Source organism: Trichomycterus rosablanca, chromosome 4 (genome assembly GCF_030014385.1).
Source record: "Trichomycterus rosablanca isolate fTriRos1 chromosome 4, fTriRos1.hap1, whole genome shotgun sequence".
In the NCBI taxonomy this organism is placed as follows: domain Eukaryota; kingdom Metazoa; phylum Chordata; class Actinopteri; order Siluriformes; family Trichomycteridae; genus Trichomycterus; species Trichomycterus rosablanca.
Window position 1 is genome coordinate 30753119 of NC_085991.1, and position 14680 is coordinate 30767798.

Here is a 14680-nt window from a genome sequence, read left to right on the forward strand (position 1 = left end):
TTATTTACATTTGACCACAAAATTATTTACATTTACGGCATTTAGCAGACACCTTTATCCAAAGCTACTTATAGTACTGTGACAGTATACAGTCTGAGTAATTGAGGGTTAATGGCCTTGCTTAAAGGCCCAACAACAGCAACCTGGCAGTGGTGCTTGAATCAGCAACCTTCTGATTACTAGTCAAGTACCTTAACCACTAGGCTACAACTGCCCCACCTAAATTATTGTGTCAGTAAGGGAAACTTATGCCCAGTCCTAATCAAGAGAGGCTTATACATCCTATAAAACAGAAATATTTCAGGCAATACAATTTCTAATATAAATATAAACTAAAATACATACAATTTTCTTATTATCTGAGGGGCAGGTGATGATTTGTTTAAGAATACCATGTTTACTTCAAAATAGTATCCTCCTTTTTTCCTAGTACAAAAAATATTTTTTTATATAAACAAAGGATTTACACATATCATACTTCCTTTCCTCAATAGGAAACAACACACTTCTGTTTCATTTGATTGTAAGAAAACAAATCATACATTCAAACTTTAATTTATAATGTATATAAAACATGTACATAAAACATGACAGATGTTGGCTTTTGTAGCTTTTAATGATAACAGGTCGAATGATCCTTTCTGTCTTTGGCACCGAGAATGTATATAAAACATGACAGATGTTAGCTTTGCAACTTTTACTGATAACAGGTTTGATGGTCCTTTCTGTCTTTGGCACAGAGAACTTGACACTAATTTTTTAAACTAAAAAAAAAAACAAGGGCACATTTCCACAGTCCTACTGTCCATATGAAATGAGCTTGGGTCCAGAGAGCTCAGCAGTATTTCTGAATAAAATTTATATAGAGTTTCTACTGTTCCAATAGCAGTAGTAAACAGTAGAAAGACTGTGTTGAGTGAGGTTTACCAAAGTACTCTCAAGCCAATGTGGCTATCACAGTAGCATGACATGTGATGTCATTCAATGGTGTTTGAGGGCTTAAAGGTCACATACATTCACCAGTGGTTTCCGGCCTTTACCTACATGAACTGAGAATTCTCCAGATTCCCTAAATCTTTCCACAATATGTACAGGAGATGGTAAAATACTTAAATCATTAGCAATCTTGCATTAGGAAATGTTCCTCTTAAACTGATTGACAGTTCTTCCACAATGTTTGCCATTATAGCGGTAAGCCGGCCCTTTTCATACCCAATCATGATACATGTTACCAGTTCACCTTTTTATTGTAAAACGTTTTCTTTGTCTATTCTTTGTCTTATCTCATGTGTCCTAAGTTATCTTCTATCAGTAACACGACCACTAGCTAAAACTTTCATGACTTTAACAAATAAGCAGAAGATGGCGCTATCTTATGTGGTGTAATTATATAGCGTGAAGGCAGTATGGCCCTCGCAGGTTTCCGTAAGAGGTATACGGTAAATAAACGTTTTCTGTCAGTTAAATTCAGAACATGAAGTATTTGTAGTGGTCATAATATCGTGTATTATTACATCAGACATGGATACGGCGTGTAGGGGGAGGAAGAGTGAGTCTGCAGACATTAGTATTGATATTTCTGGTGAGCCTTACAGCGTGTCCGTGCTTAAACATGGCTACTGCATCAGCCAGCCCGATGGCACGTTTCGGGCAGATGGCACCATCACTTTATTGACTGGACCACAGACTGTATTGGTGGACACGGGAGGTCCATGGGACCGGGACTTCCTACTGTCTAAACTGAAAGAAAAGAGACTAACACCAGCAGATGTTACATGGGTGGTCGGTACACACGGACACTCGGATCACGTGGGGAATCTCAACCTGTTTACCGGAGCTACAGTAGTAGTGGGGTGTGACATCAGCCAGGGGGATCGATACCTGCCAAACGAGCTGGCACAGGGGGTTCCCTACATCATCGACCAGCATGTAATAATTTACAAACACACGCATATTACACACAGTTGCAGGGGAACAGTTGCATTTTGATTAATGTACACTGGGTAGAGCAGTTTAGAGCAGGTAGAGCAAACATTGGAACGATGTGTTTACCTTTTAAATGCACAACACTGGGCAGCTTGCAAAAAGTCTGCCATGTTTGTGTTTACTGAAATCTGTAACGTTTATACCATGATTGACAAGAGTGTGTTTTAGGTACTGTTTTTCTCAGGTCCTTTGATGCTTTTACACTGAAGCAATAAGTATTGATAGAAAAATACTACCAACCATATTCAATAGTATGCTGTTCAAGAATACCTATATATAGAGTTATTAATAACTTACACACTCCTGGGGAAAGCAAGCTGTAACAACCCCACCGTCTGATCTCAGACCAACCATAAAAGCATACACCACAGAAGTTAACTGTTAAATGTACATGACTGTACTGCATAAGAAACCATCATGTTACTTTGATAAATATAGGCACATGGTCTCACAAGTACCATTGTCACTTAACACAGTCCAATTGACAATACAATGAAGTTGATCAGTGAAAAGGTGATTTGTTTTTTAGGTAAATCAAGATTTAAGAGTTTTAACAGTTTTATCACAGAAGAACTCATACCACCATCAAATACATGATCCACTCTAGGGCTAGGTGATATGGATCAAAAATAATATCTCGAGATTTTTTTGCTGAACGGCGATATACGATATATATCTCGATGTTTTTTTATCCCATAAGGTAATAACAAAAAGACACTTCTGAGACAAAGCTACATGTTCCAAAATTGTTGAATTGTTGAAAACCCAAACGTTTTCTCAACCATCCACCCAACCATTACCTCAACAATTCCCCAACATTCCCCCTCAACGTTTCCTCAACGTTCATTCACGAATGTTCCCCCAACATTCCCCCTCGAACGTTCCCCCAACGTTCCTTCACGAACGTTCCCACAACGTTCCCCCAATGTTTCCCCACGAACGTTCCCCCACTGTTTCCACACGAACGTTCCCTCAACGTTCCCCCTCAACGTTTCCTCAACGTTCATTCACGAATGTTCCCCCAACGTTCCCCCAATGTTCCGCCCAGAAATGTTCCCCCCCGAACGTTCCCTCAACGTTCCTTCAAGGTAATAACAAAAAGACACTTCTGAGACAAAGCTACATGTTCCAAATTTTTTACAGGCACTTTTATTAAAATTCATGCTGGAGAAGCTTCACACAAGAACTATTTTTACTTAAAAAAAAAAAAAGAGCTATTCTAAGAAAAAGAAAGTTGTTTCTAAGGTATCTCCTGTCGTGTAATGTAAACGTTTTTTCAAAAATCCACCCAAACGTTTTCTCAACAGTTGAGGGAATTTTTGGCTAGATTGTTGGGAATGGTTGGGTGAATTGTTGAGGGAACATTTGGGTGGATTGTTAAGGGAACGTTTGGGTGAATTGTTAAGGGAACGTTTGGGTGAATTGTTGAGGGAACATTTGGGTGAATTGTTGAGGGAACATTTGGGTGAATTGTTGAGGGAACATTTGGGTGGATTGTTGAGGGAACGTTTGGGTGAATTGTTGAGGGAACATTTGGGTGGATTGTTGAGGGAACGTTTGGGTGGATTGTTGAGGGAACGTTTGGGTGAATTGTTGAGGGAACATTTGGGTGGATTGTTGAGGGAACGTTTGGGTGGATTGTTGAGGGAACGTTTGGGTGAATTGTTGAGGGAACATTTGGGTGGATTGTTGAGGGAACATTTGGGTGAATTGTTGAGGGAACATTTGGATGAATTGTTGAGGGAACATTTGGGTGGATTGTTGAGGGAACGTTTGGGTGGATTGTTGAGGGAACGTTTGGGTGAATTGTTGAGGGAACGTTTGGGTGAATTGTTGAGGGAACGTTTGGGTGAATTGTTGAGGGAACGTTTGGGTGAATTGTTGAGGGAACTTTTGGGTGGATTGTTGAGGGAACATTTGGGTGAATTGTTGAGGGAATATTTGGGTGAATTGTTGAGGGAATATTTGAGTGGATTGTTAAGGGAATGGTTGGGTGAATTGTTGAGGGAACGTTTGGGTGAATTGTTAAGGGAACATTTGGGTGGGTTGTTAAGGGAACGTTTGGGTGAATTGTTGAGGGAACGTTTGGTTGAATTGTTGAGGGAACATTTGGGTGGATTGTTAAGGGAATGTTTGGATAAGGAAACATTTGGGTGAAATGTTAAGGGAACGTTTGGGTGAATTGTTGAGGGAACGTTTGGGTGAATTGTTGAGGGAACATTTGGGTGAATTGTTGAGGGAACATTTGGGTGGATTGTTGAAGGGAACATTTGGGTGAATTGTTGAGGGAACATTTGGGTGAATTGTTGAGGGAACGTTTGGGTGGATTGTTAAGGGAATGGTTGGGTGAATTGTTGAAAACCCAAACGTTTTCTCAACGATCCACCCAACCATTACCTCAACAATTCACCCAACCATTCCCAACAATCTACCCAAACGTTCCCTCAACGTTCCCCCCTCACGTACCCCCCCACGTTCCTTCCACGTACCCCCCCACGTTCCTTCAACGTTCCCCTGAACGTTCCCCCAACGTTCCCCCACCAACGTTCCCCCCCGAACGTCCCCCTAAAGTTTCCCCATGAACGTTCCCCCAATGTTCCCCCACGAACGTTCCCTCAACGTTCCCCCACAAACGTTCCCCCAACGTTTCCACACGAACGTTCCCTCAACGTTCCCCCTCAACGTTTCCTCAACGTTCATTTACGAACGTTCCCCCACGAATGTTCCCTCAACGTTCCTTCACGAATGTTCCCTCAACGTTCCCCCACGAACATTTCCCCAATGTTTCACCACGAACGTTCCCCCACTGTTTCCACACAAACGTTCCCTCAACGTTCCCCCTCAACGTTCATTCACGAATGTTCCCCCAACGTTCCCCCAACGTTCTGCCCAGGAATGTTCCCCCCCAGAACGTTCCCTCAACGTTCCTTCATGAACGTTCCCCCAACGTTCCCCCCGAATGTTTCCCCAACGTTCCCCCACGAATGTTCCCTCAACGTTCCTTCACGAACGTTCCCTCAACGTTCCCCCACGAACATTCCCCCAACGTTTCCCCACGAACGTTCCCCCACTGTTTCCACACGAACGTTCCCCCACTGTTTCCACACGAACGTTCCCTCAACGTTTCCCCGCAACCTTCATTCACGAATGTTCCCCCAACGTTCCCCCCGAACGTTCCCCCAACGTTCCGCCCAGGAATGTTCCCCCCGAACGTTCTCTCAACGTTCTCTCAACGTTCCTTCACGAACGTTCCCCCAACGTTGCCCCCGAATGTTCCCCCAACGTTCCCCCAACGTTCCCCCAAACGTTCGCCCAGAACGTTCCCCCAACGTCCCTTCACGAACGTTCCCCCAACGTTCCTTCACGAATGTTCCCCCAACGTTCCCCCCACGAATGTTCCCCCAACGTTCCCCCCCGAATGTTCCCCCAACGTTCCCCCACGAACGTTTCCCCACGAACGTTCCCTCAACGTTCCCCCAACGTTCCCCCACGAACGTTTTCTCAACGTTACTTCACGAACGTTTCCACACAAACGTTCCCTCAATGTTCCCCCCAAACGTTCCCTCAACGACTCGTTTTCTTGTTTTTCAACTTTAGGATTTGAAGTGAAAAACGAATGACCAAAGGTACCTGGAACCTTTTGTCTGGACTTGTTTTCGGCATTCTCTACAGAATACATTATTCTGCTGCTCATCTGACACTTTGAATCCGAACCATCTCCAAATAATTGAGCCATTATTATTCTTTTTACTAAGCAGCTCCTCCTCCGTCTCCATGCTATCATGGGAGTTTTACTTACAGAAATGTGTTCTGAGGGCAGAAAGAATTGGCGGTGGGGAGGGGCGAGTTGTGTTCAGTGAGGGAGAGAGGCGGGGCAGGTGAACATGCGCAGAGACTAACTGGGAGAAGAGAAAGACGAACTGTCGGATCTAATTGGAACGCAACATCTATATCGATATAGACGATTTTGTCTTATCTTATATCGCGTATGAAAATATATCGATATTTTATAAAATCTTGATATATCGCCCAGCCCTAATCCACTCTGTGGACTGTTTATGGTCAACTGGCGACAGGCTCATGGGTGGCCAAGGCTCATTGATGCACATGGGGAGCGAAGGCTGCATAGCCGCAGACCAGTTAGGGTCCCCAGGTTACCCCTGTCCACCGCCGAAAGCGCCAACAATAGGCATGTGGACATCGGAACTGGAATGGAAGAAGGTGGCCTGGTCTGATGAATCATGTTTTGTTTTACATCTCGTGGATCTAATTGAGCATCTGTGGGATGTGCTGGACAAACAAGTTTGATCCATGGAGGCCTCACCTCACGAGTTACAGGAGTTAAAGGTTCTGCTGCTAATATCTTGGTGCCAGATACCACAGCACACCTTCACGGGTCTAGTGGAGTCCATGCCTCAACGGGTCAGGGCTGTTGCAAAAGGGGGACCAACACAATATTAGGAAGGTGGTCATAATGTTATTCCTGATCGGTGTATATACACAAGATGCTGCATAGGACACCCAAAATTTACCCATACCTACTTGTTAAAAGCAGACCCCATATTAAACACATCCTCTACTCATGTCAATAAATGAACACCATCAGAACACAATCCTACAATACGAACAGCTACAAGGAAATCTTCACCTCAGTACCCCCTAGAAAACTGCTTAAATTCTTGGAGTCACCTGCAATTAAAAATGCCACATAAGTTAGACCCTCATAGCTAGCCATAATAATAGCCATAGCATCTGACATGGTGGTAAAAATTAAACAAACTCACCCCAGTGCTGGCACTAGTCTGTGGCCTAGTGGTGGAGCACCTCTGCCTTATGCTTCAGTCTTCACTTTTAAACCAGACCATTTTTGTTATCTCCTAGGTGTCCATCATCTTCACCCCTGGTCATACTGGACGTGATGTAAGTGTTCTTGTTAAGGACACAACTGTGGGACAGGTTCTTGTTGCTGGGGACCTGTTTGAGCGTTGTTCTGATGAAGACTCATGGAGAGGTCTTAGTGAGAATCCAGAGGTGCAGGAAATGACTCGACAGTCAGTTTTAAAATATGCTGATGTAATAATTCCTGGACATGGGCTGCCTTTCAGGGTATTCAGAGAGTCTGTTGACTAAGAAGCAGAAACCATGTGAACTGTATAATCAGTGCTTTGTCCTGTGATTTTTGAATGGTCATACAAAAAAATAGCATTGTAGGGAAAAAACACAGCTTTCATTTTACTGGGAATAAAAAAAAACACAAACACATTTCTGTTTTGTTTAACAAACATGATTGTATTTTGTGAATTTGATGCATTCAACACATTCAAAAGAAGTTTACAGAATATTGAAGTTACAGCTTTTTGAAACATTCCACAATAAGTAGGTGAATTCGTAACAGGTAAGGATATCATGGTTGATATAAACGGAGGATACTTTTAGTCTTTCTAAGCAAAGATGGGTCATGGCTTACCACCAAACTTTGAATTGTCAATCAGTTCAAAAAGAATATTTCTCAATTCAATGTTGCTAATAATTTAGGCCTTTTACCATCTACTGTATATAACATTGTGAAAAGATTCAGGGAATCCAGTTGGGTTGGGTAAGGCCGGAAACTGTTAAATGTGCATGACTGTGCTGCATAAAAACCATCATGTTACTTTGATAAATATGGGCACATGGGCTCACAAGTACTTTGTAAAACCATCGTCACTGCATGAGGAAATGCAACCTGAAACTTTTAGCAAAGAGAAAGCCATACATCAATTCTATGTAGAGATGATGCATCGTTTTCTGGACCTGACAACCACAGACAGTTGAGCAGCTAAAGTCCTAAGTCAAGCAAGAATATAGAAAAAATCCACTTGCAAAACTGCAACAATTATTATCATCAGTATTTAAACCATTAAAAAGTGTCAATAAAAAGAAACATGGTGCAGTGCTAAACATGTTTCTGTCCCTACTTTTTTTGGGAGTGTTTTAGGCATCACATTATCAATGTGTTATATTTACAAAATAAAAGATAAAAAGTTGATTGAGCAAATAATGTTTTAACGTTTATCAGGTAAATAAATATTTAAAAGGTTTTACACAGTTTTATCATGGATTCATCTTTTTACTGCATTTTACAAAATGCCCCAATATATTTTCACAAGCAGTTTATTGGTATACACTGACAAAACATTGAAATATATATACTACATTATTTTTCATACAACACAAATTGTATAGTGCAATATACACCGATCAGCCATAACGTTAAACCACCTTCTTGTTTCTAGACACATTGTCCATTTTATCAGCTGCACTTACCATATAGAAGCACTTTGTAGTTCTACAATTACTGACTGTAGTCCATCTGTTTCGCTGCATGCTTTTTTAGACCCCTTTCATGCTGTTCTTTAATGGTCAGGACTCTCCCAGGACCACTACAGAGTAGGTATTATTTGGTTATTCTCAGGACAGCAGTGACACTGACATGGTGCTGGTGTGTTAGTGTGTGTTGTGCTGGTATGAGTGGATAAGACACAGCAGTGCTGATGGAGTTTTTAAACACCTCACTGTCACTGCTGGACTGAGAATAGTCCACCAACCAAAAATATCCAGCCAACAGCGCCCCGTGGGCAGTTTCCTGTGACCACTGATGAAGGTCTAGAAGAAGACCAACTCAAACAGCGGCAATATTTACATTTACATTTTCAGCAGACACTTTTATCCAAAGCGACTTACAGTACTGTGACAGTATACAGTCTAAGCAATTAAGGGCCTTGCTTAAGGGCCCAACAGTGGCAACCTGGCAGTGGTGAGGCTTGAACCGGCAACCTTCTGATTACTGAACCAGTACCTTAACCACTAGGCTACAACTGCCCAATAGATGAGTGATCGTCTCTGACTTTACATCTACAAGGTGGACCAACTAGGTAGGAGTGTCTAATAGAGTGGAAAGTGAGTGGACATGGTATTTAAAAACTCCAGCAGCGCTGCTGTGTCTGATCCACTCATACCAGCACAACACACACTAACACACCACCACCATGTCAGTGTCACTGCAGTGCTGAGAATGATCCAACACCTAAATAACATCTGCTCTATGGTGGTCCTGTGAGAGTCCTGACCATTGAAGAACAGGGTGAAAGCAGACTAAAAAAAGTATGTAGAGAAATAGATGGAGTACAGTCAGTAATTGTAGAACTACAACGTGCTCCTATATGGTAAGTGGAGCTGATAAAATGGACAGTGAGTGTAGAAACAAGAAGGTGGTTTTAATGTTATGACTCATCAGTGTATAGCAACAGTAAAAGAAAACAGAGCTGTTATATACACAAAGCAAGACACAACATCTACCGTAACAGTTGATTTTAACAGTAATTATTTTGCAGTAAAATACTTGCCAGTTTTTGCCAGGTAATTTCTGAAAAGTCTGCAGTACATTTTATACACTTTAGATAGGTGCTTGCCTACAGAATTCCAATTCAGATAAAATGTCAGAACAATCTTAAAAATCATTCTCAATAAAGTAAATCTATTTGTTTATATTGAGATTTTAATCACCTTAAACACAAATAGCTACATTCGTTTATTGCATCTTGTGTATAAGGCATTTGTCATGTGCTTTGGCCTTTGGCAATGTTTGCTGTAAGAATATGCTGTGCACATGCAAATCTTTAAAAAGGAAACTGTATGTATGTTGCTTCATAGATTACTTTACCGGTTTTACACCCACAACAGTTTCACATTAAGTTGACATTTCTGCTGTTTTTACATGGGCTTTGACAGGTACATTCAATCTGGTGTAAAATATAATGTTTAAAATTAATTCATTTTCATATAAACAGCAAGTGGCTTTTAGAGAGGATTTTTAACAACTACAGATAACACGCCCTAACCACATCTGGCCAGTTGTAAGCATCAAAAACGGAAGCTTTAAAAAAAGAACGGAGGTAAGAAAACTGCATCTTACGCTGTTTTATTTCCTGAGAGGTTGCAGCTGTGCATGTTAGACTGACAGGAATACTTGTACTACTGCAGAAGTGAGATTAAGAGAATCAATTTCTATTACTCCTATATAGTCTACAGGTCAGTGTGTTTATTACAGGTTATTTAACGTCAGAAATAATGTCAATTGGATTGATGTAGGCCTGATTAACAGTATTTATTTTGATGAAAAATATTATGTTTTCCTTTAACTTAATCTGTTATGTCACAGACATTAAACAAATTTATACAGAAAAAAATAGTAAAAACACAAACCCTTTGATTAATAAGTGGTCCTATTTTTTGCTAGAGGCTAGGTATGTCTTTAGACAACTGTAAGCCTTTGGAAAAAATTAGTGGGCCAGCCAAAGAATTAATAACTCAAAGACTTAAAGAATAACTGAAATAACTTAAAGAATATGTTTTCTCCATTTAAACAAAATTATTGATTGTACTAAACCCTTAGAAATGTTTTGTTCTACCTTTTAAAAAAATATATTTTTCACATTTTTATAATAATTGTTAGATTGTTATGTTCCAATTGAAAGTTGAATATTTTTTGACAATATTTTCTTTCTTAATGATTGGAAATCATTTGGTGTACAATATGCAATAACAGACCCAATTGAAAAGGGGACATTAATTATTAACAGCACTGCACATAATAAACAGTATGTATTACAGAATGGTCTGTTGCAACTTTCATTGTGAATTTCCACATGCAAATGTGATAGAACTATCAATATGAGTTGGCATAAGAGTCATAGTTAGGATGGAATATTAAACAAGTGTAGGCAAGAAATGTGTGTAGCCACATAACCCACTGCTTATGTGCATAGATATGCATTGCCAAAATACATTGCAGTAGTCTGCTAAGAACTACATTTTGTTTAGTAGTGGTTGGCTTTAGTTCACTACAACATAAGAAGTGTCTAACACATCTAAGAAAAAGTTGAAAGTGTCATTTTAGTTGTCACGTTAAGGTCAAACTTTGCACACACTTGTAAAGGATATGAAGTTTTAATGCCTCTGCAATGTGTGTATGTCTCTAACTTTTATAAATCAAACTTTTATGGGATTATTGTTGTGTATATTTATAGTTCTGTAATGTCATTCAACTTTGTTGCATGGCATCCTAATGTATTGGTAACGGCTACTTCTTACTTGACACATAAATATAGTTAATATAAATGCATGTACTGCAAAGTACATAAAGGCATTCCTTTTTAAAAAAACAAAACCGTCAAATTATACAAATTGGTCCAGGTAGTAAGAAGTAAGATTTACATGGGCTTAGAGGCTGTCATGCAAGAAAACAAAACATCATTTACAGAACTTTTATTTGTGGTTCTTGGCTTACACCTGGCTATCTGCACACATTTTCTCTTACAATAATCTTATTAAAAATTATTACATTTCGAAAGTTCTTGTCCACTTCTTGAAAAAAACATTAGCAGAAATCAATTTCAAAACATCCACAATCTCTTACAATCATGTAAGATGTAAATTTTGTAATGTACACTAACATTTTTAACTTCATTTGTATGTTAGCAACATTTTGCATTAACAAAATAAGCTTGCTAAGATTGAATTTAAATTCTGTACAGATGCTAGCATTAGATCTGTATCCGCTGATATGTAAATGGTAAAATGTTAGTGGTGCATTGAATTACCTGTATTAAACCATAGGTTGCTTTACTGTGACATGATCACCTCTGTTTCTTTACACGTGTGTGAATAGTATGTAAAGTATGTGGTGTAAAATATGTGACTATTGTCTTAAATCAAGGAAAAGCACAGCGGTATTACGCATTCTATAAGGTTACAACCAGGCTGCTGTGTAATACAAGTATTTTAAATAATTCTATTCTGTTGAAAAGGCAGTTTTAAAATGTAAATTCCTAAATATTTTAAAGAAAATACTTCATGATAAAAATCTATGTTTAATATCTAAAACATTTATTACATTTTTCTTTTCATTTGCACATCTGCAAAAATGCTTGATCAGGATCATGGCAGGTCTATATACTATGTGGAAACACTGGACACAAAAACAGAGTGGCAATTCATCAAAGAGTACCTCACTTTTATTTATTCACTCACATATACGTATGAGTAAATTCCACCTACTGCTGTGGTTAATAGATTTTGAAAGGAAACCAAAAAATCCAGCACAAAACCCATATAAGCAAGAAACGGTTTGCATATTCTGCATAACTGAGTGACACTGCTAGATTTCATTAATTAATTAACCATTAGTCTGTCTTTTTAAACTGGAACACAACCACATTTCATTGCTACGCATAGCTAATGAGACTAACACTTGGCACATCTTGGCATTTTGAGTCTTTATTAGGAAAAACCAACAGTTCAAAGTGACCTAATGAAAACTTTTGGTCAACAAATTGACAACTATTGGTACCAAAGCATATTCATTTAGTTCACTGTTGGCTAGCGCAATATTAAGTATAGATGAACAAAATATTTCTGCAGAAATACTGGAAGATCTATGCAGGTAGTAGTGAAAGCCCATCACACTAATTTATAAGTAGATGTGGTTACTTTATTTTACTGTTTTCTTTTTCAGTGGCTGCTGATTAATTTAATTAAGGCATAGGAAATGTGCATTTTATTACATGCATTATTTAAATACTGAATGCAAAAAAGTAATTCTAATAGCTTTGAGGTTAAATTAATATATGTACTAAGATATTTGCCCAATGTATATTATTGAATTAATTAAAGTCAGTGTATTCAGTATTCATAATGTCCAACCATGTAAATGATTGAATATTTAGGCCAATGTAATCAGCATTTAGCCATGAATACTTTTTTAAGAGTTTTTTTCAAGCATGTGCATTACTGATTACATTAAGAATAATGTTTTCAATATTTATTAATACCACACGATACTTTGTTCAATACATTTAAAACAGTGTATTCAGTATTTAACCACCTAGTCTCCCTAATCCACTTGTGTTAATGTTTACATATCTGTTTTATTTCAGACTGCATTCTACTAAAACCTAATTGTATCCAGTAAAGGAGAAACATGTTTAATAACGCAACAAATGCATCATGGACGAACTGCACAGAACAGTCAAACACTGTTTATGTTACAGTGTACACACTAGTCTTTATAATCGGGCTTATTCTGAACTTATTTGCACTTGTCATTTTCTTTTGCCACACTAAGTCTCGCTCACACACCACTGTGTACATGACCAACCTGGCATTGGCGGACCTCATTCTAGTTTGTGCTCTCCCAATAAGGATCTACAAATACCTGGGATTTGAAGTAAAACAACACATCTGTGAAATTTCTGGTCTCATACTGTTAGCCAACATGTACGGAAGCATCCTACTTCTAACCTGCATTAGCCTTGATCGTTGCTTGGCGGTCTGTTTCCCGTTGTCATCCCGAGTGCGTGAAGGCCGCAAAAAGGCACCACTAGTGTGCTTGGGGATTTGGATGTTAACAATAGGTGCTAGCTTGCCTATGTACCTGGCTAAAAAAACTAACAACAGCATAAAACAAGACAACTGCTTTGGAAGTTTTCCACAATATGCTGTACAGACAACCGCACTTATCTCCACCCTAACTGTAGGATTCGGGATGCCTCTGGTCATTATGGCCCTCAGTTCATGTGGGCTTGTGCGTGCAATCAGTAAGAGCACTGCTGCCCAGACACCTGACTTGGTTAACAGCCGCAGGATCCACAGGATGGTAAGCACCAACATGGCCATATTTTTGGTCTGCTTTCTGCCATATCATATCTTGCTGATGATGTTGCACTTTTACAGAAACCATATTGAAAGTATGCCATGTGCAATGTTATATGCCTACCGCTACAGTTTAATGTTAGCTTGTCTAAATGCCACCCTGGACCCACTGGCATACTACTTCACCACAGAGACTTTTCGTAAAAATGTCGACATAGATGCTGTTTGGAGAATGTGGCCTTTGAACAATTTAAGCTCAGATGAAAACAGCCGTTCAAGAGCAGCACTCAATACATGAAGACACAAATAGTCTTTCTGCTTGGAGAAAACTGAAAAACTAGTAAAAACTGCTGTCCACAAACATGATAACCGCCTCTGTAATTTAGGAAATGACTTTTCATTTGCATCTGTGTTAACAGAACTGTGAAGAAGTGTGAAGTGAAAGTCACACTCAATCTAAGCTTTCATAATAAAACAAAATAAAACAAAGCTTTCAAAACAACAAACACAGTTATACCAAGAATGTGATGAAAAGCTCATTACCAAGGCAGTTTAAACGGATTTAAAATGTTGGTCTTTACTTTTTATTTTAGAAATAATCTGTTTTATGGTTTATTTCCGCTTGTCTTGTAAGTCTTTTAAGCTAGTTTCTTGTTGACTCAGCTGAGAATGATTCATAAATAAAATAAAATCAGTTACAGGCCTACCAAGTAATTATCAAATTGTACATCAACATGCTGCACACCACTGCATCTAAAGTGCATCAGATATGATTTCATTCGAATCATTTAAGTTTGTGTATCATGAAAATGAGAAGAAAGGTTACACGTAAGTGCATTACACAACATTTTTTTAGCATTTCAAGCATTTTTTAGCATAAATTCAGTTCATTTAAACTGTGCACAAGCTGCATTACAGATCTTTAAACTGTGTAAAACTATTAAGGTTTTCTCACATACTGTATGTCATGAAGAAATTGTTAAGATTTTACTGTAGTACAGAT

General features: G+C 39.0%; 2 protein-coding genes across 2 annotated transcripts; both read left to right on the plus strand.

Moving 5' to 3' along the window:
• The first annotated feature begins 1403 nt into the window (after positions 1-1403).
• On the plus strand, positions 1404-7242 carry mblac1 (metallo-beta-lactamase domain containing 1). Its single transcript, XM_062993181.1, has 2 exons — positions 1404-1929; positions 6868-7242. The coding sequence occupies exons 1-2, from the start codon at positions 1522-1524 to the stop codon at positions 7114-7116; spliced, it is 657 nt and encodes a 218-aa protein (XP_062849251.1). The 5' UTR covers positions 1404-1521; the 3' UTR covers positions 7117-7242.
• Positions 7243-13006: 5764 nt separating this feature from the next.
• LOC134311913 (lysophosphatidic acid receptor 6) lies at positions 13007-14109 on the plus strand. Its single transcript, XM_062993561.1, has one exon. The coding sequence runs from the start codon at positions 13007-13009 to the stop codon at positions 13973-13975; it is 969 nt and encodes a 322-aa protein (XP_062849631.1). The 3' UTR covers positions 13976-14109.
• Positions 14110-14680: the final 571 nt, after the last annotated feature.